Here is a 26,436-nt window from a genome sequence, read left to right as displayed (position 1 = left end):
GAAATTCAGGCAAAGCTTTACTGGGGTCCCTGCTGCAGCAGGGTGTAGTGAGAACAAGTAACAGGTTGCCTTGCTTGCTTGCTTGCTCGCTCCCTGAGGTGGGGCAAGCTTGTTCTTTATATGTGGTGAGGGTAGGGGTGTGTCCAGGGGTCGGGCTGGAGGGGTGGCGTAGGTGGTTGGCCCACCCCTTTGTGGTGTTGAGTGCAGGGGGCATGCGCAATACCCTGGTTTTGCTCCCCACACCCAGTTTTTGCTCCCAGCTCTTCAGAAGTGGCAGCTGGGCTTTTTTGGTCTTTTTGTATCTTTTGTCCAGAATTTGCCCTAACTGCGCATGCACGCAGTTATTTTTAGTCCCTTATAGTTTCTTTGTATTTTGTTGTTCAAGGAGAGGTTTGTCCGGGTGCAAGCATTGCAGCACTGCAGCAAAGGGTCCCAGGTCCCATCTTGTCTCAATTATAAGACTAATGAAGTTATTTACACAAAAGAAATCTGAAGACCTGATGTTCTGTATTATCGGGAAGTTGGGGTGGTAGGTAGCTTGGATAATTATTTGGCATTAAATGAGTTTATGTAAGTGTTTTGCACAGTATAGGGCCCAAAGTAAGACTCAATAATTATTAGTTTTCTATCTTCAACCCTTTTCTCACTGATTCCCCATATTGTATACATGTATAAATAGATAGCAAAGAATGAGTACACTAGATAAATTTTCAGTACCAATACTAGATGTTCAGTACTATCCTAAGTATTCTCAAGGGTGTTGAACAACCTGTGTTAGGACTGTTAATCTAGGGCAGTTAAGACTTTGAATGCAACACAGTAGGGTAGGGTAGTGGTTCTCAAACCTAAGTATGCATAAGTCTCATACTTAAACACATCAGGATTACACATACAAACACACACACACACACACAAGGATTACACTTTGTTAAGAAGTAGACTAATTAGAACCCACACAAATGATTCATATTTAATAGGCTTGGATTGGGTCCAGAAATCTGCATTTTTAAAACAAGCACTCCCCAATCATAGTAATGCAGATGGTCTGGACCAGACTTTTAGAAATGCTGAGTTTACTGATTAAAGTTCTTGGATGAGACCAATCTGGATTCAAATGAAGTACATCTAGTTCTTCATTTCCTAGGTATAAAATCTTGGGCCAGTTACTTTATCTCTCTATGTCTCGTGTTCATCTCGTGAAATGGGAATATAATAGTTCCTACTTCATGGGATTGCTATGTGAATTACATGATGTAATGTATTTTCAGGGTTTAGTGCAGAGCCTGGTACATAGAGAACCTTCTATACTTTTTAGTTACAATTACAAATGTCGTCGTTGTTGGTGGTGGTGGTGGTGGTGATGGTGGTTGTGTAGCCCATCCAGCTACTTAATTCTCTACAAAACATTGATTCAAATCCATTACATGGATTGTAGTATCCAAAGCCCTCCTTATAATATTGTATAGACTTCACATTGGCTTATGTTTTCATGGACCTGTCTGGCTTCGATTTCCTGCCTCTGAGGAATTTTTGTTCTTTGCTCTACAATAGCTTATGGCTATTCACTTTTCCACCATAATTTTAAGTCAAAGGCAAAATTTTCCTTTGTACTTTATCATTTCCTTCAGAGCAACCACAAATACAAAGCTATTTCATGTAGCAGAAATTTAGTTTAAGATCTGGGGACTACCTTAAGTGCTACATAGGAAACAACTTAGAGTCACATTAGAGCTTTTAGATGCCATTGTCTGCACCATGCCATATAAAAACCCCAGTCACCTGACATCTTGCTAATTCTTCCTTTCCTATCTCTCCTCTTCACTCCCTTCCTCCTGGATTACTCTGGAATTTTGAATTCTCCCTTAATTAGACTGAGCAATTCACTTTCTCTAGCCACTCATAAACTTGCATAATTATTCTTTAGAAAAAAATAGCACCCTTTATTTAGCAAGAGTCAACATTTCTTAGAGAGTAATTGTGGTTATAAGTAGTACATAGTATAAGCTAAAATATTTGGAAGTGAATATTGAGAAGGGTGGTTGCCAGATTTAAAGTAATAAATAAATAAATAAATAAAAATCACCTTAATTTCCAACCATGGTTCTGCCACATTTCACAGATGTTATTTAAATAACCCCTTAAACTTCCAGATCAGAGAAACTAAGTTTTATTTAAACTTCATTCTCTTTAATTAGACACTCAATAGTTATTTAACAGAATAATTTAGAAGGCAATTAAACTTCCTTTTCCTTCTTTATCCTGTTTCCAGGAAATCAGTGTTTCCAAATAATGACTTTCAGTGGTAAGAATTTCTAACACCTCTGTGTGAGGTGCAATGAACACTGGCTAGAATCTAGAGCCTGGGTTTCAGTCTTGACAATTTAGCAAATTATTTAACCTAACTCTCTGTCTACTCTATTTTTAAAATGGTGTGGGGTGTCTTAATTTTCTATTGCTGCTGTAACAAATTACCATAAACTTAGTGGCTTAAAACAACACAAAATTATTATCTCACAGTTCAATAAGTCAGAAATCTGACCCAGGTCTCACTGGGTCAGCAGGGCTGGATTCCTTTCTGGAGATTCCAGGAGAGAATCTGTTTTCCTTGCTCTTTCTAACTTCTATTGGCTGCCCACATGCCTTGACTTTTGGCCTCCTTCCTCCATCTTCAAAGTCAGCAATGGCACTGAGTCCTTATAACATCATTCTGACTTCTTCTTCCCTCTTCCACTTTTTACCTTTGTGACCGCATTGGGCCCACAGGGATAGTCCAGGATAATTAGTTTTAGTGGAAGAATTTTTTCCGGCTAATTAGCAACCTTAATTCCATCTGCAACCTTAATTTCCCTTTGTCATTCGAGGTGACATATTCAGATTCTGGGAATTAGGACATGGACATTTCTGGGAAGGGCATGATTCTGCCTACCATATCAGGAAACAAAATATTTCTGGTATATTTAAACAAAAAATATCTACGATTTTATGATAAAGTCCAGCACATTTTTTGGAGGAGAGAAAGGGTAGTCCATTATAACTCCATTGAGGGGAAATATTTGTCTTTACTAACACTGTTTAATAAATCCTCTGCAGGGGACACTGTTGTCTTATTGAGTGCTCAGCTTCTATTCCATCTTGTTTTGGTTCTGGGAAATTTCTGCTTCCCCACTGATGAGTTCCATGGGACTGCTAATCAGTTGCCTTGTTCTGAGGAAGAAGCAGAAACTTAACCCAAGGTAGCAACCGAATTCGCTCCTTAGAAACTAAATTGTGGGAAAGGAACAAGACTGAAAACAGTATATTTTTTGTTGTTGTTCCGTTGGCTATTTCAGGGGAAAATGTCAAGCAGCAACTACTATTTGATTCTGTGGGGCTGCCTGTTTCTTGAGTGTGCCAAGCCTGGTTCTTTAGCTTTCTTTTCCTTCCTACAAGCAACTGCATATTCTTTCAATAAATTTGTTTGCTTACATTAGTTAGATTTCTAGTATGCAGAAAGTCGATTTCTAGTATGCAGTCAATCAAATTGATAGCCCACTTTCTTTCTTCACTTGTGTGACTGCATTTCCTGGTTCTCTTTCAGCTTGTCTGTCCACTCCAGGCTCCTACCACACCAGGATTCTTTTAGCATTCCTCTTTCTTCTTTTTCTATAACTGCCCATTCCTAGCTGCCTTTTTCTCCCCTTTATATTTTCCCTCTATGAGATTTCATTCAGAGCTGTGGCTTTGACTCTCATTTTTACACTGAATTTACGACTCCTGCATTGATCTAACGCTACATTTGCCCGCTATTCGTTATCCCCATATAGATGTTACACGACCAACTCAGACTCAGTATGACCCGAATCACACATCTCTCATTAATTTAAAAACTAGTTTCCTCTCCTTCATTCCTGATGTCTGTTATCCAGTCACCCAGGATGGAAGATTGACTGAGAGTTTTAACTCTTTCTTCTTTTCACTGTATTGAGCATCTGTTGTTTTTGTCTACTCTATATGACAATTTCTTCTAGAAAATTGCACTTCTCTCATTCTATGTCAATCATGGTACCCTGCCTCCTTTCTTCACAGGAATGGTCATGTGATCTATACAGAACAAATATGTATAGTATATTTATAATAGATCAATATTGGGAAAGAGAAGGCATTGTTCTTTAAGCTGCTAAGCTGGGAGAATGTAAACCTGTCATGTGGAGACAGCCTTTTAGCAGAATACACTCAATATATAAATAGAATAGGATGAATAAGTGGAGTACATAGCCTTGAACCTAAGCCTAAAACTATGTCCAATCTAGACTTTCCAGTTCTTTGACCCAATAAATTTTGCTGACTTTTTCTTAAGGTAGTTTGAATTGGGCTTCTATCATTTGTATTATGCTAAAGAGCCCTAATATTGGGTTGGCCAGAAAGTGTCTTTGGTTTTTAAATAAAAATAAAAGGAACATTTTTCTTTTTCACCAAGAACTTGATGGAACAACGTATTCACACTTTTGTTCCACTACTTTTTGCCGTTTTTCAGGCAACTTCAAAATTTCATCTTCCCAAAACTTTTTATCTTTTTGAGAAAAGAACTCTTCCAGGTGCCTTTTACAGTCTTGCAGGTAATTGAAATTTTTTTGCATTAAGAGAATTTTGTAAAGATCTAAATAAATGGAAATCCGAAGGTGCAAAATCTGGTGAATATGGCAGATGAATCAGAACTTCCCAGCCAAACTGTAACAGTTTTTGCCTGGTCAACAAAGAAACATGTGGTCTTGCGGTATCCTGATGGAAGATTATGCGTTTTCTGTTGACTAATTCCGGATGCTTTTCATCAAGTGCGGCTTTCAGTTGATCTAATTGGAAGCAATACTTGGTGGAATTAATCGTTTGGTTTTCCGAAAGGAGCTCATCATAGAGGACTCTCTTCCAATCCCACCATATACATAACATCACCTTCTTTGGATGAAGACCAGCCTGTGGTGTCGTTGGTGGTGGTTCATTTCGCTTGCCGCACAATCTCTTCCGTTCCACATTATTGTACAGTATCCACTTTTCATGGCCCGTCACAATTTGTTTTTGAAACGGAACATTTTCATTACGTTTAAATAGAGAATCGTATGTGGAAATACGGTCAAGAAGGGTTTTTTTGCTTAACTTACGTGGAACCCAAACATCAAAGTGATTCACATAACCAAGCTGGTGCAAATGATTTTCAGCGCTTGATTTGGATATTTTGAGTATGTCGGCTATCTCCCACATGGTATAACGTAGATTGTTCTCAGTTAATGTCTTGATTTGATCACTATCAACTTCAACTGGTCTACCCAGTTGAGCATCGTCCAGAGAGAGATCTCCAGCACGAAACTTCGCAAACCACTTTTGACATGTTCGATTAGTCACAGCACCTCCTCCATACACTGCACAAGTCTTTTTTTTTTTTTGCATCTCAGTTGCATTTTTGTCTTTTTTGAAATAATAAAGCAGAATATGCTGAAAATCTTGCTTTTTTTCTTCCATCTTCAATATTAAAATGGCTATACAAAAATTCACCAGTTTTGATGAGTCTTTTTTTAAATGCATGCTGATATGACAGCTGTCACGTACAATCTAACAAAATTATTTTGAATGAAGTTAAAGACAACTAAGTGCTACTAGAGCCATCTTATGGGAAAAAACGAACGAAGCTTTTGGCCAACCCAATAGTTTTTTTAATCCTGTTACTCTTACATTCAAATGTCTCATATGCATCCTTTCTTTTCTCTTCCACTGCTGCTACACCACTCAATGATTTCATGTCATTCTTCTATTACAACTGCTACCTTACAAGTCTGCTTGCTGACAATCTATTGATCATCTAATATATCCAACACACTGCTATCAAAGTTAGCTTACTAATAAAATGTGGATTATATCACTCCTTTCTTTAAATATCTTCAGAGTTTATTGCATAGTGAACGAAGTCCACATTTCTTAAAAGGCATGTAAGGTTTCCCCAAATGAGCATGATCTTAGTCTGAAACTACAATTCATTCACTTATGAATAAGCACCTACTTTTTTTTCAGACATCACTCTGGATACAGTAGATATAGTGATGACAAAGTAGCTTATATTCCAGTGGGAAGGTTGCAACTCTTACAACTCCTTCCATAGCATCTTTTGATCTAAGGACAGTCATACAAGCCCCTGCTCTGAGTTTGCTGTTCTTAGTTTTCAATGATTTCCCCCACTTGTTTAAGAACAAAATCCAATGCTAAATTCTCTATGTGGTTGACCATTTAACAACACTTTTCTTATGTTTCCTCAGTGATTTATTTGCATTATAGTACCAAGTTAATGAGTCTTGCTTTACATAATTGCTTACTTGCTTAAGCAGTTGCGTAACTGCTTAATGTGTCTTTCTTGTCTTAAACAAAAACTTCTTGAGGGCAGGGCACAGATTTTATTCACCTTTGTAGCCCATCATGCTTTGCATATAGTAAGGACTCATTAAATTTGTTGTAATCATATTTGTTGAATGATTGTTATTGAAACATAAATGCAAGAAAACATAGAATGTTATTGGATTATTGTACCTATTATACAACAAGTTATCCTAGGTGCTTTTCATAGGTGATTTAATTTAATGCATATAACTTCACACTTTAGGAAACTAAGGCAAAGGGGAATAAAGTAATTTATGTGAAGGTCTCAGATAGCGGCTGTACCAAAAGATGTACTCGGATTTTTCTGACTACAAAGCTCAAACCCTTTCTACTTTACTACATACCACTCTGGTTTGTCGCTATCAATAATATGAATATAGTTTTAATTTAGTGGGCCAGATTCACCTTGGTCACAGATGGGCTTCAGTTGTAAAAGCTGAGATTTCATGAAAGTTCATGCCCCATCTGTTTGGTGATTTCATAAAGAAGAAAAAGTTTTGTAAATTTGAGTGTTAGTTTTTGATCGAGTTACTCTCTAAAAATGCATAGTGCCAAAATGAAAGAGCAGAAATTTAGTCATAGTTTTGACAAAACACACTGGTAAAATCAGAATATCCCAAACATATACTTTTCTGAGTGTATTACATATTAAGAAAGGAAAAAAAGTTGTTGGTTTTGTTCTCCCCTCCAGGTTTTCTCTTTTTTCCTTAATGTTTTCAGTTTGTATTCTAGTCCCTATCCAAGAGATAAGCTATAACTCCACTCTGGTACAAGTTCATTTTTGTTGACTTTGAGCAGGTTACTTAACCACAGTCAACTATTTTAGTCACCTCATCTGTAAGGGAATACCCAAAAAGGTGAATATCAAACTTCAGATAATAAATTTGTTTATGAACAAAGGGATTAGGATTATGCTCAACTGGAAAACTTTGCACTGTACTAGAATGATTTGAACAATTATCATATTTGTAATTTATTAACTATAAAATTACTTCCTCACTTTGGAAGTACTATTCTGCCCTTTGATACTTAATGTGGTATCATTAGGTTCAGGACATATAATACTGTATAATAATGAAATATTAGACTGTGTGGATTACTAGTTATCATTCAAAATAATCATAATTTTATGATGGTTAAATAAATTCTCATTTGCACTTACTTGATGTAAAATACAATATAAAAACAAAATGACCTGGTCATATTTTCCAACGATTATCAATTTCAGTTTACCTGTCCTGGTGATTGTAAAGGAAAAACAAGTATTTTTGACATACATTGTTTTTGAGGGTGTTTACTTTTTAAAAGGACTTGGAAATCTAGTTGATAGTATAAGTAAAAACTACAAGATAAATAGGAATAACAATTTACTAATTTTTCCCCACTTTCTCACTCCTTTCTGAAAAGGTGACTCTAGGAAGAATACAGGGCCAAGACTCTTTGTTCCTAAGGCTCAGTTTTCTCATCTGCAAAATGTGGATAATAAAACCTAATCTTAATGAGATTGAGATTACACTTGTTTCACACATTAATGGTATATAACCTAGTGCTCTGTCACTTACCATCTGAGTGAACTTGGCCTAGTTACTTCACTTCTTTGAACTTTTTTCTCATTTGTAAAGTGTGGCTAATATAATCTGTCTTGCTCATGTAGGTTTGTTGTGGGATCAGATAAAAAATGGCATGTGAAAGTGTTTTTATAAAGTACTAGAAAATGTAAGGATAATTATTGCCAAAGCAACTACCACTGGTCCAATTTTCCCTGCTACATAGTGCTGTATGTTCTTAGATAAAATATTATACAGAAGGGAACTCAAAGTCTTTTCTCCGTATCACTTCCTTTTTTCTGCATCTGCTTTCCTAGGGAAACAAGATTTAGTTCTACCTTTGTGCTTGTCCAGGTTATAGAAAAGGCATTAGTGGCAAAGGATACCAGTGCCCCATTCTAGCTCCAGTTATTCAAGAATAACTGTACAGTTAATGAAATTTCTGCCCTTTCTAGGTGTAAATAAACAATTCTTGAAACATAGTCTTTTAGATGCTACATAAACAATGGATTCTTAAAGAGAACTCAGAGATTCTCTAATAATGAAAAAGCAACTTGCATATAATTACAACTAGATGATTGTGAATGTTTATTAATTGAAAATGATTCATGAAACTATACTCTTCAAGTATAGTCTTCCTTGAATCAGAGCAGCAGTGTTAGTTAATATAAAAAACCAGAAATAATAGTATACGGAAAAAAACCCAAGATATTTCCAATTGTTGATAATCTTTTTCTTTCTTAACAATTAATTTAATTTCTTAAACAATGAATGATAAAGTTAAATTGAGAGAGAAAGGGAGAAATTTGTAAAGCTGAATTTTTTGTTTATTAACTTTCTAGGATGTAGTTATAATGTATCTTAACTCTGTAATCCCTGTCAACTGTCTCTTCTGCAAATTAATCATTTACAAAACAGATGGCTACCCTCTTGTTAGAGACCTAGAATTCAAAATTATGTTAAGGATAGGGACAAACTATGCATATAACCACTCTTTTATTATTAAAGCTGGTCTCTAAAAAGGAATACATTTTAAAACTTTACCCCAATGAGGGCAGTATGAGTCTTCCAGGATTCTAGAAAGATTCTATCCAGAATAAAGTATATCAAAAAGTTGTTTTTAATTTGGTATATGGCTTAATGCTATTTATTGAACTTCCTATGTATGTAGGGCAAAATATCCCATCCACAACACAAAACTAAATGTGATTGGAAGGATGTGATATTGTTGCAACATTGTTGCATGCTGACACAATACCTCACAGCTAGTTTAAATCCTTCCTTCTCTACAATTTTTATATTACTTGGATTTAATGGAAACCCAGAAAACAATAATGAACTTCCCCAAGAAATAAACTCATTACGCATCCATCTTTTCAAGTCAAGGTAATTTTAAATGGAGAGAAAGCTATTTACCATAACATCTACATAACATTATGGACAAAAAGTCAGACTTTAGAGCCCAACTACCTAGGTTCAAATCCTGCTTCAAAGAGATAATAGCTGTGTAATCTAGGGTAAATTGCTTAACTTCTCTGTGCCTCAGTTTGTTCATAAGTGAAATAATGATAGTAAAACTCCATATCTCATAGGGTTCTTGAGGATCAAATGAGTTGCTACCTGCATGGTAGTACTTGGAATACAGTATACATGATATAAACCTTTGTTAAATTAATTTAACAGAAATAGTAATAAGAAACAGCAGGAAGAACTTACTGAGAAACTTCTACAGTTACTACTCTGTTTTTGTCAGTAATGAAAGCTATTTAAAAAAAAAACTCTGAGAGATTTCCTCTGCTTACTTTCAAGTCATCAAGTATCCATTAAATACCTACTGTGCCTGGTGTGCTGGGGACACAAAATAAATTTAGTAGTCTCTGCCCCTCGGGAAGTTACAGTCTTTCTACACTAAATTTAGAATAAATGCTCACGGCGCAAAATTCAAAGAAACATGCAACAAAAAATACTAGAGTGTCACAAAAAATTAACCTGGTAAGTAAAACTATCCACAAATTCAAGATGTATATTAAGAAAAACGCAGTTACCAGTTGGGAATGCATTTATTTTGACATCCACACAGAGAGCTGCTAACTACAATGATTCACATCAACAGACATTCTGTAGAAATAGTAATACTTTCCTTTCTCTCTGGGGTATTTGACAAAACCTGAGAGCGATCCCGCAAAACCACAGCGAATGAAAACTGCACTGGGAACATTAAAGGGCTTGTGACTGGTGCCTAAGAACCAGGAGGACAACGTGGTGGGCTCGGTGAACACCTGGATCTGTAAGGCAAAGACAGGCTCGGAACCACGAGCAGGATCAGGGACGAGCTTGTTCCCGCAGCTGATACCGACCAGTCCGCAAAGCCCAGTGGCGCGAACCAGAGGGCTCCCCTCGTGTGCGATCTCCAGGGCGTGGGGGACGCCAGGCTGAGAGACGACGGGTTCCTCAAAGCTAACGGTCCCCACGCCGCCTCCCAGATCTCGAGGATGGGCATCCGAGAGCAAGTCCGGGCCACCACGTCCCGGCTCGGTGGGCCGCTGAGGTGCCAGCCGGGGTTACCCGAGTCCGCTGCCCTCGGCTCGGCCCCCCTCAGCCCGCCGCCCTTGTACCCGGCCGGCACGTCACTTCCGGCGCGCGCGCCCGCTGGTGAAGAGGGACAGGGTCGGGGCCCCGGCGCGCGGCTGCCGGGGGGCGCGCAGGGGGGGCGGGGCGGGGGAAGGGGGAGTGTCTGCCCGCCGCAGCCGCCGCCGCCGCCGCCACCGTTGCTGCCGCCGGGGCTGAGGAGTTTGCTGAAGCCTTGGCCTCAGAACCGGCCCAGTCTTCCCGCCCGCACTCCGGGCGCCAGCGCCGAGAGCACTGACCACTCTGACCGGTGCAGAAGCAGGAGTTGCCTCAGCCTGTGGAGCGGCGGGGACGGCCCCGGCTCCCCTTCCCCTCCCTGACCCCTTCCTTTCATCGCCTCAGTCATGGGGAACGCGGCGACGGCCAAGAAAGGCAGCGAGGTGGAGAGCGGTGAGTCAAGGGCTGGGTCTGGGGGCCCGCCGGGCGGGCCGGAACGGAGCGCCGAGCGCCCCTCCGGGTCGGAGCCCGGAGGCCGCTGACACGGTCCAGGCCTCGCAGCGGCCGCCGGGAGCCACTCGAGGGGACCCTGGGGACCCGCTGCCTTCCTCTTCCACCCCCTCCCCCCAGCTCCGGCGAGAGGGCTGAGCGCCGAGGGCCGGATGGAGAGGGCGAGGGAGGAGAGCGGTCCCCGCAATTCCGTCTTTCACTAGAGCGCGGGGCGGGGGGGGTCTCCTATGCTTAGATACTTCCCCAAATATGGTCCGGATGAAGAAGTCTCTTGGACCATCCCAGCCCTCGCTCCCCCCCCCCAAAACGCGGGCCCCCTCTTTGGGAGCCACAGGTAGTGTTGTGAGCAGAGTTGGCTCTTTTCCCTCCATCACTTGGGTCCATCCCAATCTTATCATCAGGTGAGGGGCTGCGGGTCTGGTCCTCCGCAGGTGAGGTTAATCCTAAGTGGGCAACTACGTTTTAGAGATCCTCCATCTCTTCAGATTAGGAGTGGAAAATATAATAAGAGTAAACAAAAACTTTTCCCATTAAAGAAAAAAAGCAAGGCAGGTTTGCCTTTTCTTGAGACATGCAAGAGTTTGCTACAATGTCTGTAAAACTTAAAGGTCACTCTGAATTGAAGTGCTTCCAGAATACGGTGGATTTCTTCTGAGAGCTGAAAGTGCAGGCACTCTACGCTTTACACCAAACAGTAAAAAGTCATGAATTTCTGTATGGCTATATGGTTTTATTTATTTATTTATCTATCAATCAATCCGTCAGTCAATCTGGATGGTTTTTGCCTTTGCCAGGTTCAACTCAGATTTGATAATTCAGGATGAACAGAAAACAAATAGTATTCATTGTGTGACCAGGAGTAAATGACATCTCAGCACTTGAGGGAATGCCTGATGAATTTATTCTAGTTTGTGTAAATAATATCTTTTAATGCTTCTATGTTTTTACTATGTTTTAGGTTAATTTCATAATTTAGCATGAAGGAAATAGCTTTTTTCGGTATCAGTAAAGCAGAATCGATTGGGAAAGATCTAGTCATTCATTTTGTTTAATGTGAATAGTTAGATCAGATTATGCGGTTTGTGTTTCACCAATAAAGTTGTGGTGTTAATTTTCAGGAGCTCCAGAAAAGTTTAATGTCTTTAATATGTGACATGGAGATTTTAAAAAGCCAATATAGAGGTAGAATTTTAGTGTTTTTTCTTTTCTTTAATTGCACAAGTGTAGTAACTAACTGTACAAAAAGTATTAAAAATGCAGAAAGTAAAGAATTACTTGTGCCTTTCATCATTTTCCTTTTTAATTTAAAGCTAAAGGTAAAACATGTGCTAACTGTATTACAAAGAGTGTGCTTGTTAATGGAATCATATCAGTGATTTTTATTAACAAGTGCTGGCCTGTACAGTGTTTATATTTTTAACAGTGATAGTAGACTCTTTTGTGATCTATATATTTCCATTTTTAAGTTACCAAACTAATTCTCCCCTAGACAGTATTAATTTGAAGCTCGTAGCTATGGGATAATCTTGGAATATTTACAGGAAACAGAAAGGAAACTTTAGATGTTTATCAAAATATCTTGAAATTATTCCTGGGAATAAATTCTTTCCTAAGCTTTAACTGTTAGTGATAGCTTAGTTCTTAAGTATGTTAGCCAGCTTTTTATATAAGTTTATTTATGGAAACTGAAGGTCATTATAGTAGTTTGAATAAATGTTGTGAAGTGATAAAAGAAAATAGCAAGCTATGTCTCATTGGGACAATCATTGCAAGTGTCACATGTTGATCAGTTTGTAATTTCATTTGGAGCAATGTTATCAGGTGCGTGTTGCTGCTGTTCTGTGGTGAACAAAGAAATTTTATCAATATATCTTAAAACTTAATGAAAGAACAACTTTTACCATTATATACCTAACTGTTCTGTATAGTTTTTAAAAATTACTTTTGAAAATATATGCGTTTCAAAATTTGAATGTATTTAAACTTCAGCTGATACATAAAAGCATAAACTTTTAGAAATATAAGTGATTCTAGAGATCAGCCTGTGTAGTCATTCCATTTCAAAGCCAAAGTGCCTGACCTCTGAATAAGCTGGAACTGAGATCATGCTATTCGTGATATCAGAGTAAGGAATAGAATCTGATGCCCTGACTCCATACTGTATCACTAAATAATCAATTAATATGAATATTTTCAAAATGTCTACAAAGTGTATTAGTTTCATATGGAAACTCTGTAAGTAGAAGCTCAAGAAATTTTACTATCTAGTGTGAGAGAGAAAATGTACATGTAAAAGTTAACTGAAAAGCAAAATATGACAAGTGCTAACATTATGGAAAATGAACTTAAAACTCTGAAAACTACCAATAGGAAAATGTTTGATTTGAAATGATATAAAAATATCAGGCCAGTTAGGATTTGAGGTTTGGCCCATGCCTCATACAGGTGACTCTGGAGCTTAGTTCTAAAAATATTCCAGAAGAATGAAGCTGGGCATAAAAATATTTGAGAACGGTCTTAGTTAGCTTTGACCATCTGGTGCTTATGTTGTACTCTATTGAAATCTATCCCCCTACACTTAGAATAAAACATTTTCTGGGGTAAGGCTTGAAAGCCGGGGAGATTTCATTTTCATCTCCACAGTTTCTGGAGATCACATTAAGTTGGGTACCTGTTATTCTACTGTAGTGAACTAGGAAATTGTATTGATATGTCTTAAAACTTAATGAAAGAGCAACTGTTACTTTTACATACCTGTTCTGTGTATTTTAAAAAAATTACTCTAGTAAAAAATATGTGTCTCAAAATCTGACTGTAGTTATTTAAACTTCAGCTAATATGCAGAAGTATAAATTTTAGAAAAATAAGTGAGCATACAATTCTCTGAGAAATTTTAAACTTGTCATTCAAAATTGTTTCACTTATCCTGTCTCCCACTTTTTACTTTACTCACAGTCCCCAACATAAAAACAGATGCCACCTATTTTAGCCTAGGAGGGGTTTTTTTGTTTGTTTATTTCATTAAAAAACAAACAAACAAACATTAGATTTCCTCTACCCCCCACCACATGTTGCTTGGGGGCTTTATGTTACACTCTTAGCGCCAAGGTGTTGAGACCTATGGGTAAAGTGTTGGTAGAGATTTGGATGCAGATTCTCCCGTGACTGCAAGTGGTAGAGCCACCTGTAAGCCAGTGTTCATATAATGATTTTTGAATGTTTTCCAGAGTCTCTCTGTCTTAAGAACTTTTGAAGGTGAATGAAAGTTAAAGAAAGTCACCAGTAGACTAGTTTCAACCAAAATGCAAGTTTCATAAAAACTAGCATTTTTTTAAAAGCTTACGATGTGCCAGGTTCTCTAAGTACTTTGCATGCATAATTTCACTTAATCTTTTCAACTGTATGATATAGTTTAGTTATTTCTCCATTTTATAGATGAGAAAAAGGAGGCTCAGAGAGCTTAAATGACTTGTCTAAGGTTGCACAGCTAGTAAGTCAAGGAGTAACGTTTGAACTTAGGCAGGTTAACCCCGGAACCTGAAATCCTAACCACTGTGCAAACAGCCTCTGCATCCAATGTAAAATCTGATTCTAAGATACACAGAATAGCTTTTACTTCATTTTAATCAGTTTATTATTATAGACAATTTTGGTGGTTTTCAATAGTGTCTTTATTTGGATATAGTAGATATCTTAAATGAAAGAGTTAATTTTTCCTTGTACTGTCTTCTAGATTCAATTTCTGTAAATTGAGGATGAAGGATTAAATTACCTTGAAAGTCTTTTCAGATTCAATATGGTATAATTTCAAATTAAGCCATAGAAAATTAATTTTATATACTTAAAGCCTTCATTAATATTTGTGTTTAATTCTTTTTTTCTCATTTGTAAATGTATACTTTCCCTTTCTGTGAAATAGCCAATTGAAAAGTTGCTTTTGAACTTATACTGCCATTTTAAAAGTATTTGGAAATTTGCATTTTACCATGGTTTACAATAGCACTACCCAATCAAACTTGCTGCTGTGATGGAAATGTTTCTATCTATATTGTCTCATGTGGTAGCCACTAGCTACATGCAGCTATTGAGCACTTGAAATGTAACCTGGGCAACTGAGAAACTGAATTTTTAACCTACATGTGGCAGTTAGTGTTTGGTATATTGGACACCACACGTTTAGAGCATAGCTGTCTTTACAGGTAATAAAAACGCCAACCCATCTTTCCATCATCTTGGTAATTTGTGGATCCTCACGAGTTTGTATAGATGAACAAAATGCTGTATTTGTCTTTTCTCATACTAGAAATTAACTTATTTCTTCAGTATTTCCTCTGAATAAGCATTTATAAACCTAGTGAACAGGTTATTATAGCTTAGTAATTTGTGTATAATCTGTAAAGTTAGGTACAAAGTTGATTTCCTTATTGGACTCTACTACAATTAGAATTTATTAGTTTTTAATACTGAATCCCAGTGAATACATTTTTATTGAAAATTTTTATAGATTTAAATGTTGATTAGGAACAAGTTCAGTGATCTCATATCTTTAAACTTTTCAATTATATTTTTTTAAAAGAAAATCAGCAACAGATATTTATTCCATTTTAATAGATTGACAGAAGAATTTTGGAGTAGTCTTCCTTAGGTTAAAAAATAAAGAAAAAAAAGTCAAAATAAACAGCCACACTATTTGGATGATAAATACCTATTATCTCATACAGTTCCATGATTCTGTGATTCATTTTGTGCAGATCATCTACTGTGTAAAATTACCCTCCTGTTCAGGAACCATTTTTCCCATTCTCCTGGTCAGTGTCCTCTACTTAGGATATAAACAGATTGTTGCTTTTTATTGCCAGCAGCAGGATAATTAGAGGCATGAAAGCCAGTTTAGAAAAGTAAGCCATGGCTGAGTGGCAGAAGCAGCAGATGAAAAGATACTAGGTAAGCCAGCATAGCTATTAAGATTCTTTCAGATAGTAAGTTGACCATAAGTCATTTTGATATTCCATTAAATTAATAAAATAAATAATTAGTTTAATTTATAAAATTGTCTATATATCTATGTGATAATAAATGTTAGTAGACATATGTGTCCACATTTCCTCAAGGGAATAAATCTTAGGTTTTTAACAGAAAAAACTATGTTAAACAGGAAAATGTGGAACTTATAGGAGGTAAATATACCTAGGTCAGTACCATATTATTTTGAGTATTTTATCTTAATTTAAAAAATATTCCTCAAGAGTCCCTGTATTGTTCTTTTCTTTGTTCATTTGTTCATTCATTCATTCTACATATTGAGTTCCTAATATGTGACAGACTTTATGCAAGTCTATGGGAGTAAAGGTTGAATAGGATACAGTATCTGCTCCAGAGTACCTGTGTTTCAGAAGGGGGGGACAGACATGTCAACAACTTAATGAAAAATAACAAAAGAAACCTGTTACAAATGCTTTTGTAAAAGTTCACTGGGGGAACCAATAGAAAGTATGGTCATTTCCACAGAGGTGGGGGGAGGTGAAGTTCAAAAAAGACTGCAAAGAGGAGGTGAGCCCTGAGTTGAACATTGAAAATTGTAAATGTTCAACAGCAGGATCACAGGAGGAAGTATGTTCTGAGTAGAGAGAGCACACAGAGTGAGCAAAGATACAGAGGGGTGAACCAGCATGACATATTCAGGGAAGAAAGTAAGTTGTCCATTATGACTAAATGATAGAGGATGGGGTTCGTGGTAGGGAAGAGGGGAGATTGTACAATGAAAGATGAGACTGAAGAAATGGACAGAGACCATGAAAAGAGTTTGAATTTTATCCCATGGACATTAGGGAGCTACTGTGAAATAAGAGAAAGATATGATAAAATTTGGGTTTTAGAGAGATTACTTTGGTGGTAATGTGAAGATGTCACCATGGAACAAGTGAAGTGTTTGGAGGCAGGAAGATCAATTAGGAAACTCCCTCTCTCAAGTGAGGGACTTTGAGGGTCTGAATCAAGGTGGTAGAGGTAGGGGTACAGGAACGATCTGAAATGTGAGAAATTTGGAAACTAAAAATAAGCAGACTGTACTGTACTGATTGCATGTTGGGAATGAAGAAAAGGAGGAATTGGGAATAACTCCCAAGTGTTTAGCTTCTCTGTCTTGGTGGCTGGGTTGTTATGCCAGTAATGGAGTTAGGAAATGGATATAAGGGGAGGAACAGATTTGGGGGTGCATATTGAACTCAGGGTGCTTATGGCATTTCTGAAAAATGATTTCTGATTGGTTGTTTTATGTGTGGATTGTCTATAATTCTCCCAGCTGTGGGGGAAAGAATGACCTTGGATGGTCAAAGGATCTTTTCCAAATTTCATCCTCATTTTGCTCCCCTTTTAAAGCCAGCTGTTTAGAAGCTATAAAACTATATATGACATCTGACATGACTTCTATAAATTAAGAACTATAGCCACTAAAAGTTTAGCTTCTTTGTTTTGAAAAAAGTAAAAGCCAAAGCACTGATGAGAACAGCGTAACTTTTAAAGAAACAAAATAATTTAAAGTCAGATAAAATGTTACTTTTATAATTAAAGTAAGCATCCTATAAGCTGTTGAGTTTTGTAGAGTCATGTGGAATAGTGGAAAAAATATGTAAAATATAGTACCAACATATATTTACTAAGTAAATATCAATATTCTTCCCTTAGCGTTCTTTAAAATTGATGTTAAAAAGTTAAAGTGTGACTTAATAGTAAGAATATGAACTTAGAATAAGAAAAATCTAAATTCTGTTTTCTAATTCTTTGCATTAGTTTGCTTTAGACAAGTGTTTTAATACCTCCAAGCTGTACTATAAAATTGAGAAGGATGAATTTGATAAAGAGGCTGTGGCCTTTTCCAGCTTTATAATTCAATGATTCCCATATATTTATTAAAAGAAAGAAGGTATATTTAAAAAGTAGCAAGACGGGAATAAATTGTAGAAGAGTCTTGCAGAATTATGTGTGTAGAGAAATGGCAAATGATCCTCAGTGTGAGCAAATACAAGGTAATTTATTTAGGGGAACTTTTTGATCTGTACTTAAAGAACGATAGCCTCTGAGTTTTGGCCTAAGAAACAAATTTTGGAATCACTGTATTGATCTTTGAAGATATTTTCATGTTCTGCTGTAGGTAAAGGGACCATTTAAATGTTGGTCATCAAGGGAGTGTATTAGAAACAAAACATAAAACAGTCTACTCTTAGTGTAAAATCCTTAACATATTATGTGTAGTTATGATGTTTTGTTTATAGCAGAACTGGAGAAAGTTAAGATCAGGGCACCTAATAGGAGTAAGAGAATTGAAGGTCGATTGTATGAGGATAAACTTAAAACAAAAAAACAAAAAAAAAAAACCCCAGAACTCTTCATTCTAGAAAGATTAGGGCTACACGATTGAAGTGTATAAACCAAATAGTATAGACAGAGAAAATCTGGGATTGTTCACCTAAATTTAAAACACTACAACTCATGGGCTATTCCTCAAAACTTATAAAAGCTAGTTGTAGAGCAAATAAAAGGAAGTACAGTGAAACCTTCGTAAACTTGGCTTAGAGAATAAATATATTTAACTGATTAGTTTAAAGGTAAAAACATTTGTGCTTACAAATTCAGCTAGTATTTTTATCAACTTAAAAACTGCTGGAAAGTGTTGACGCTTTTTTACTCTTTTTATAGGTTTTGTAACCCTTTCAGCCCCTTACAGCTTCAAAAAGACTCATCAGTATTAGTAGACCTCTTTCTTGCTAATATTGAGGTTTACTACCATAATGCAAATACCAAATTATTTCCCCTGATATGGAGGTATAGCTTAAGTTGCTTAAATAGATATAGAGGTATAACTTAACTTGCTTAAATAAAGATGGAGGTATAGCTTAAATTTTTATATTTCAATCCATTATAATTCATCTGTTCATTTTTTTTAATTTCTGGGGGGGGCGTGTAGGAGATACAGAATTGTCTTCATGTAGCTCATAGTCTAGTGGAAGCTTTAGATAAGTAAATGCATAATCATGAGAATTTTGTAGGAAGTATATTATAGAGTATTTCCTGTAGTAACAATTTGGTTTTTCACTTTTTGGTTATAATATAAGTTAGATTCAGTAATGTTCTGTATCTATGTGGATAATTTTCTGAATCAAATTTGGGACTACTTAGGACTTCCCCGGTAGTGCAGTGGTTAAGACTCTGCGCTTCCACTGCAGGGAGCACCTGTTTGATCCCTGGTCAGGGAACTAAGATCCCACATACTGCGTGGCGTGGCCAGAAAAAAAAAAAGGGACTCCTTTAAAGAGAGAAATGAACTAATTGACAATTCACAATGAAGGATAATTCAGTAGCACATTTGACATTAGGGCTGCCTTATAAAATCCAATGTAAATGCCACATCTTTAGCTGATTTGCTGTTACAGGTATAAAGTCCCAGGCTTTATGGCTATGGTTTAAGGTTGTATTCCCTGTTGCCTACTATTCATATAATGTTAACTTTTCAATGACTTCTGAAATTTTTGTTTTCTAGTAAAACAACTGTTGAATCTAAACCTGAGTCCTTAGCAAATCTGTATTCTCCATCTGGACTTTGACTCAGAAAATTAAAGATACTGTCTTGAGATCTCATTATTTTAAGATTCTACTTAATGAGTATTCAATTTCCACTTATTCAAGTAGAAGACCATATAGCATCAGCAGACCGTTGTGGTATGTGAGCCACAAAATTGAAAGAAAGTGTTTATACAGATATTACTTAGCTTCTTTTCTAAGAGCCGGTTCTGCTAATTTAGCTCCTCCAATCCTAGCTCAGCTAGGATCCTGTCCTAGCTCAGCTCCCTAGATGTATAGAAGCCATGAAAGGTTAAACTGGGGAAGAATATGAATCCCTCTTTAGGCTGTAGTCTTGAGGTTACTAAATAAGCTATAGTTCAACTGATAGAATGACACAGAGACAGAATAGTCATTTGTTTGTCATTCATTCAATCCTTTAGTTATTCTCAATCAGTACTTAGTAAGAGCCTACCTTGTACCAGGCATTGTGCTAGTCCATAAATGCAAATATGAGAATAAATGTAAGACTTAGTTCCTATCCTTAAGCTGGGAGACAGATACATTCAGATATTTATGATAAAAATGTACAATGATACACAGGTGCCTGAGATTGATACTAGGGTGAAAATACAACATAGGAGTTTATATGGGAATAAGTATAGAATTTCTGAGATCATCTTGGGAAATAGACTGTAACTGACTGAAATAGAAATTGGTTTTGAGTCCATTTTGGAGATGTTTACATCTGTAACTCTAGCACTTATACTAACATTGATTTCTCAGCTGTTTCTCCTACTACACATTGTGATATGTAAGGGCAGAGACAATATCTACCTTGTTTAGGTAGATATCCCCCAAACACAGTTCCCAGCTCATAGTGGAAGCTAAAACTATGGATAATTAAATGGATAAAAAAACTCAAGCTTCTTTTAGAAATGTTTACCCTCCCCCCTCCCCAGTTAGCAGGTACTTTCTCTGTAATATATTGACTATTTGGGCCTAGTAGTTGATTTATTTGATAAGAGGGTACCTCTTTCCCTCTCTTCTTAGCACATAGTAGTTTATTCGACATTTGTATGTCAAAATTATATCACTTTTAATTGGTAGGGAGAGATTGGTCTCAGGCTTCAGTTAGGAAGACATTAGATTAGGAAAAACTGTTATGCTCCCAACCTCTTAAAAAAAACCCTCCTCATTTGAGGCCTGAATGTTTGTGTATCCCCCAGATTCATATGTTCAATCCTGACTCCCAAGTTGATGATATTTGAAGGTGGGATCTTTGGGAGGTGGTTATGTCATGCCCGCTCCGCTGTGAGGTTAACAGTGAGAATACGGCTGTCAATGAGGAAGTGGGCTGGTACCAGACACCAAATCTGCCGGCACCAGATCTTGAATTTCCAGCCTTCAGAACTGTGAGAAATAAATTTCTTTTATTTATAAACCACCCAGTCTATGGTATTTTGTTATAGCAGCCCAAACAGAGCAAGACAAGACCTATACCATTCAGCTGTATCACCATGTTCCTCGTCTATGTTGCTGTCATTTACCAATCCCTGGCTCACTTACTTTCATTCATCAAAAACTTTGGGTCACAAAGTTTCTCTATACTGTAAGCCCTGTATTCATCCTTGATGGCTTTAACTTCTACGTGATGACTCATCCATTACCATTGCATCTCAATTCCCTGACCACATTATCCTTATCCCCTTCTCTTCACTTCAGTTCAGATAGCCAGTCTCACCAGCAACCTTGTCATACTCATTAACTGCGTAAGAATCACTATTGTAGGCATGTCATTCTCTGATTATAATGTCCTCTCCTTATTGTTTGCTTTTTAAATATTCCCATTATGATCATTCTTCATTAGAGCCTCTTGCTTCTTCATTTTTTCTTAACCAGTTTAGATTACGTGGTCCCTGAAATCCTTTGCACTTTTCTCTTTTTATCACATCCTTCCTTACAGAAGTCCAGTTGATAAACTTAACTTCCGCTTTCTTAGTGCTTTCAGCCAGGAGCTAAGCACTGCTGGAGAAAGCCACATGGAAGGGGCACTATAAATTCAATCTCAAATGGGCTGTCAACATGACTTGACAGTTGTACCGCATTTCTCTGATTAACTCTTTCCCATTCATTACGATTTCTGTTTCATTCTCTTCTTTACACTTCTGAAATCCCCATTATGTCTCTCATTCTAAGCAATGATCTTGCCTCGTATTTCACAAAGAAAATAAAAGGTATCAGACAAGAACCCCTTCAACTTCTTATATCAAACATCCAGATATCCTATATTTTAACTTTATCTTGTTATTCTGTTATAATAGAGGAGTTGTCTATTCCATTTATCTATTGTTAAATCACATCTCTCATTTAGTGGCTTAAAGCAATGACAACATCTATTTTGCTTAGGAAAGTGCACTTTGGGCGGAGTTCTACAAGGACATCTCATCTCTGCTCTGTTTGACAACAACTAGCTCAGCTCAAAGGTTGGGGCCTAGAATCGCTTAAAGACTTGCTCATTCACATGTCTCCTTGTTGTGCTGGCTGTAGGTGGTTGGAACCTTAGCTGGGATTTTCAGCTGGAATATCTACAGGTGGTCTTTACATGTGGCTTGGGCTTTCTTATAACATCGTGGTTGAGTTCCAAGGGAGAGGGAGAAGAGCCAGGTGGAAGCTGTATCCCCTTTTATGACCTAGCCTTAAAAGTCAAGCAATGTCACTTCTTCTGCATTCTGTTCATTAGAAGTGAGTCACTGAGATGAGTCCATATTTGAAGAAGGTGTATTAGATTCCACCCTTTGATGGAAGGATTTCAAAGAATTTTTGACATATTTTAAAAACCCACCACATCACACATCTTTCTCTGCAAGGCCAATCCCTCTACCATTACTTTGGATCCCATCCTCTCTTGCTTTCTCAGGAACCTTATGCAATTGTGTATTCTTCTTTTTTTATATTCAACCTGTCTTCTCATTTGTTTTAACAATGTGCACCCCTTTTTCTTTAACTTTCTGTTTTGCTTTTTGACTACATTTTCTTCCCTTTTTCATCTCTCACCTACTAAAGTAAACTGGCCTATGACTTACTGTACACGTGGCCATTTCAGTTGCCTTCGGTGGCTAGGCAGGTAATTAAAATCTGTGTTGGATAAAACCTGAAGCCAGGATTAAAAAAAAAAAAGAAAGTGTTCTTTTTTTCTCTTCTTGCTGTATTATAGCTACTTACAGTCATGACGCAGAGAATGTAACCTACACTTAATGCAGTTCAGCTTTTAGAATACAACACGTTTGAAAACTTGGTCTGCCTGTAAGTAAATCAGTATGTAACAACATAAAAACATAAAAAAGTCTTAAAATGAGAGAGGGGCAAATGGCTAAAAGTGTGTGCAAGGAGGTGATCATAATGCTTGGCCTTGGGATTTATGCTTTTAAGGAGGAAAAAGGATATAAGGATATGAAGTAGAGTGAAAAGAATTGGAGACCTTGATAAGGTCTGAAGATTGTTGGAGTTGAGATATTAAAGTGAGTGAGCTAAAAAGATAGATACATGGTTGTCAGAGAGAGGATAGAAGGAAATGGGTCTAGGGTATAATCTTTCAAGTAATTGTCTAAGATAGGGTAGGGTGGAAATGTATATATTAAGTGAATATAGTTACTAAACTAGAAAGGTTGGAGTATATACATACTAAATAAACATGTATATTAAATGAACTACAATAGCCTAGTTTTATTTGTAGTGTTAAATATAAGAAATATACCCAGGTACAATGCCTGTTTAAAAATTCTATTAAAAATCTTAGCGGGGCTTCCCTGGTGGCACAGTGGTTAAGAATCCGCCTACCAATGCAGGGGACATGGGTTCGAGCCCTGGTCCGGGAAGATCCCACATGCCGTGGAGCAACTAAGTCTGTGTGCCACAACTACTCAGCCTGCGCCCTAGAGCTTGCGTGCCACAACTACTGAGCCCACGTGCCACAACTACTGAAGCATGTAGGCCTAGAGCCTGTACTCCGCAACAAGAGAAGCCACTGAAATGAGAAGCCCGCGCACTGCAACAAAGAGTAGCCCCCGCTCGCCGCAACCAGAGAAAGCCCACACACAGCAACGAAGACCCAATGCAGCCAAAAAATAAAAATAAAAAAAAAAATAAATAAAAAATATTAAAAAAATAAAAATCTTAGCAAAGTACTTAAAAATTAGATTTTAACAATATAATTTTCAGATAAAAAGACAATATATTAAATGTATTTTAGTGGCATGAGTTTTCAATTAATAGTGTATAGCCAAAGACCAAGTGGGATCATGTTGGTTTATATATTCTGTAGATTAAAATATACTTCAGTTTAAATATGTATCTCTTTTTGAATTTAAAAATATTCATACTTGCATAGTTAAATGGGAATGTATTCTTATTCTCTGTGGAACTATAGCTTTTATTAACAGCTGATTTAAATTTATCTAATTGAGAAAGGAATTGAATTATTCCCCTCCCCCTTTTTAGAAATCAATTAACTGAAAAGCCTTTGAGAATTTAGAAGCTAGCTACTTAGGTGATCAGAGGTTACTTGCCTGGGCACTTAATATTATTAACCTGGTGTTTGGATCACACTGAGATCTAGAAAGTAATAAAAGTGTTCTCAAAGAAATAATAATAGATGTTAACAGCGTATTTATATTAGTTCACACAGGTACTTTCAAAATCTTTCCTAATCTGCAAATGGAGATAGTGCTGAGTTGTGAGATTTAGAAATTGTATATGATGTATACATTTCTCTTGACACCTAGAAGATGGTCAATAAATAGCGGCTATAGTTTTTAAGGGAAATCCTTAATCACTGTGTGTATAGATTGGGCACATTTTTTAACAAGTTGTCTGAATTGCAAGTTAACGGACAACTAGAAACAGCAAATTAATCTACTGGAGTAATGTTAGATTATAAGGAGCTGACATATTCATAACCTCAGGATCATCAAGAATAAAAAGATATAAAAATTCAGTGGGAAATTTTAGCGTTATCCACCAAAACTTTAAAAATTGCATAAAGCAGCTTATATCATTTATTTCTCACCATAACCCTATTAGTAAATACTATTATTATCATCACTTTTTTTTAGTAAGAAAATTAAGGCTTAGAGAAGTTTAACAAGGTCACACAGTTAAATGGCAGAGCCGTGTGCAATGCAAACTTAGTCAATTTGTTCTAGGCCTTCTACTCATAATCACTAGTTATTCTGCTCTCCTAACATGGTAATGATAATTTTCTTTTAAAAATTGTACATTTGAAACTCTCCTAGAATCCAAAGAGCCCTTAGAAGATCTGTCTACCTACCATATCACCTTTTTAGACTATTACTTAGCTTTTCCTATGTGCCAGGTACTGTTGTTGGTACCTATATGTATAATAACCCACTTAATCTTCACAACCGTTTGACATAGGAACTATGATTGCTCTTACGTTATACAAGAGGAAATTTAGGCACAAAGAGGCTAAGTAATTTGTCCAAAGCCACATGGTTAGTAAGTAGTCAGGCTGGGATTTGAACCCAGGCACTGTGACTCTAGAGTCTGTGTTCTTAACCACCATGCCATATTGGCTGCTTTTCTAAAAATCTGTAAATGTTTTACTTTATTTACTTATCTGTTGCATAGTAATCTTACCAGTGGTAGAAAACTCACTACTCTATCAGCCAGGGTTACACCAGACAAACAGAATCAATAGGCTATATATTAAGAGATGTATTGCAAGGAATTGACTTATTGATTATGGGGGCTGGCTAGGCAAGTCCAAAATCCATGGGGCAGGCCGTCAGGAAGGGCATGCTGGAACTCTCAGGCACAGGCTGAAGCTGAAGTTCACAGGCTGACTTCAGGGAAGCTTCAGTTCTGCTCTTCAAGGCCTTTCAGTTGATCGAATCAGACCCACCCAGATTATCTAGGATAATCTTTACTTGAAGTGACCTGATTATGGACTTTTCATCACATCTACCAAATACCTTCACAGCAACACCTAGATTAGTGTTTGATTGAATAACTGGAGACTATACCCTAGCCAAGTTTACACATAAAACTGATCATCACAGACATTGTTTTTTTTCTTTTTTAACCCTGGGGTGGAGGGTGGGGGGAGCTTTTCATTTTCCTAAGCCAGAAATGGAACTTTCTATTTTCTCTTCAACCTTCATTTATTTATTAATCACTCTGGTACCTCCTCAACACCATCCACCCCCCCACCGCCATTACCACAGCCAAAAAAGATTTCAAATGTTTTGCGATAGAAGGCATATACATAAATCATATTATCTTTAAAGTAAAATTTTAAAAATAAACAGGAGCCTCAAAATAAACTAGATTAAGATTGAATCAGAAAACTGATGGTGAGACTAGTTACTATATTTGAGCATAAAATTTAGCACTTTCTACATGGCAAGGGAGTTATACAGTATAGAACCTCTTCCGAATTCACTGAAATTCTAACAGAAATTTAGCATTGAATTCTAACAGGAATTTAATCTATCTCAATATAAGGAGCATTGGCCTACATAATTCACAAGATAACTGTTGTTTAATAAAAGAGAGAACTCTCTTTAGATTCCTAGGTGCAAGAAGGAGGGTTTCAGAAAGCTGCCTGCAGTTATTATTATTATTTTTTTGGCAATTTTTATTTGTATCTTGACCATTTTATCTTCTTTTGATAAATACAATTTAAAATGCCGTAAGATCCTTTACTAAGAAGAGGATTTAAAGTGCTGCATCATAGACTTTCTAAAAAGGCTTATAAGAATCTTAAGTGTGTGTCTTACAGACCCTCTCAATTAGACAGTTGGGGTTTCTAGAAATGAGGACTTTGTCCTGTAACACA

At 36.9% G+C, this 26,436-nt stretch overlaps 1 protein-coding gene across 2 annotated transcripts in view; it reads left to right on the top strand.

Annotated features, from left to right (window-relative positions):
• Positions 1–10,676: 10,676 nt before the first annotated feature.
• Positions 10,677–26,436, top strand: part of PRKACB (protein kinase cAMP-activated catalytic subunit beta) — a 143,312-nt gene continuing 127,552 nt past the window's right edge. The window contains exon 1 of one of the 2 annotated variants that reach the window (XM_061183955.1): positions 10,677–10,964. In XM_061183955.1, the coding sequence (XP_061039938.1) occupies positions 10,919–10,964 (46 nt within the window). In that variant the 5' untranslated portion in view covers positions 10,677–10,918. The remainder of the gene's footprint in view (positions 10,965–26,436) is intronic. The other variant, XM_061183956.1, reaches the window with a different exon arrangement.

Source organism: Eubalaena glacialis, chromosome 3, assembly GCF_028564815.1.
Source record: "Eubalaena glacialis isolate mEubGla1 chromosome 3, mEubGla1.1.hap2.+ XY, whole genome shotgun sequence".
Classification (NCBI taxonomy): Eukaryota; Metazoa; Chordata; class Mammalia; order Artiodactyla; family Balaenidae; genus Eubalaena; species Eubalaena glacialis.
The sequence above is the reverse complement of the archived record's forward strand: the minus strand, read 5'-3'. Positions and strand labels throughout refer to the sequence as shown.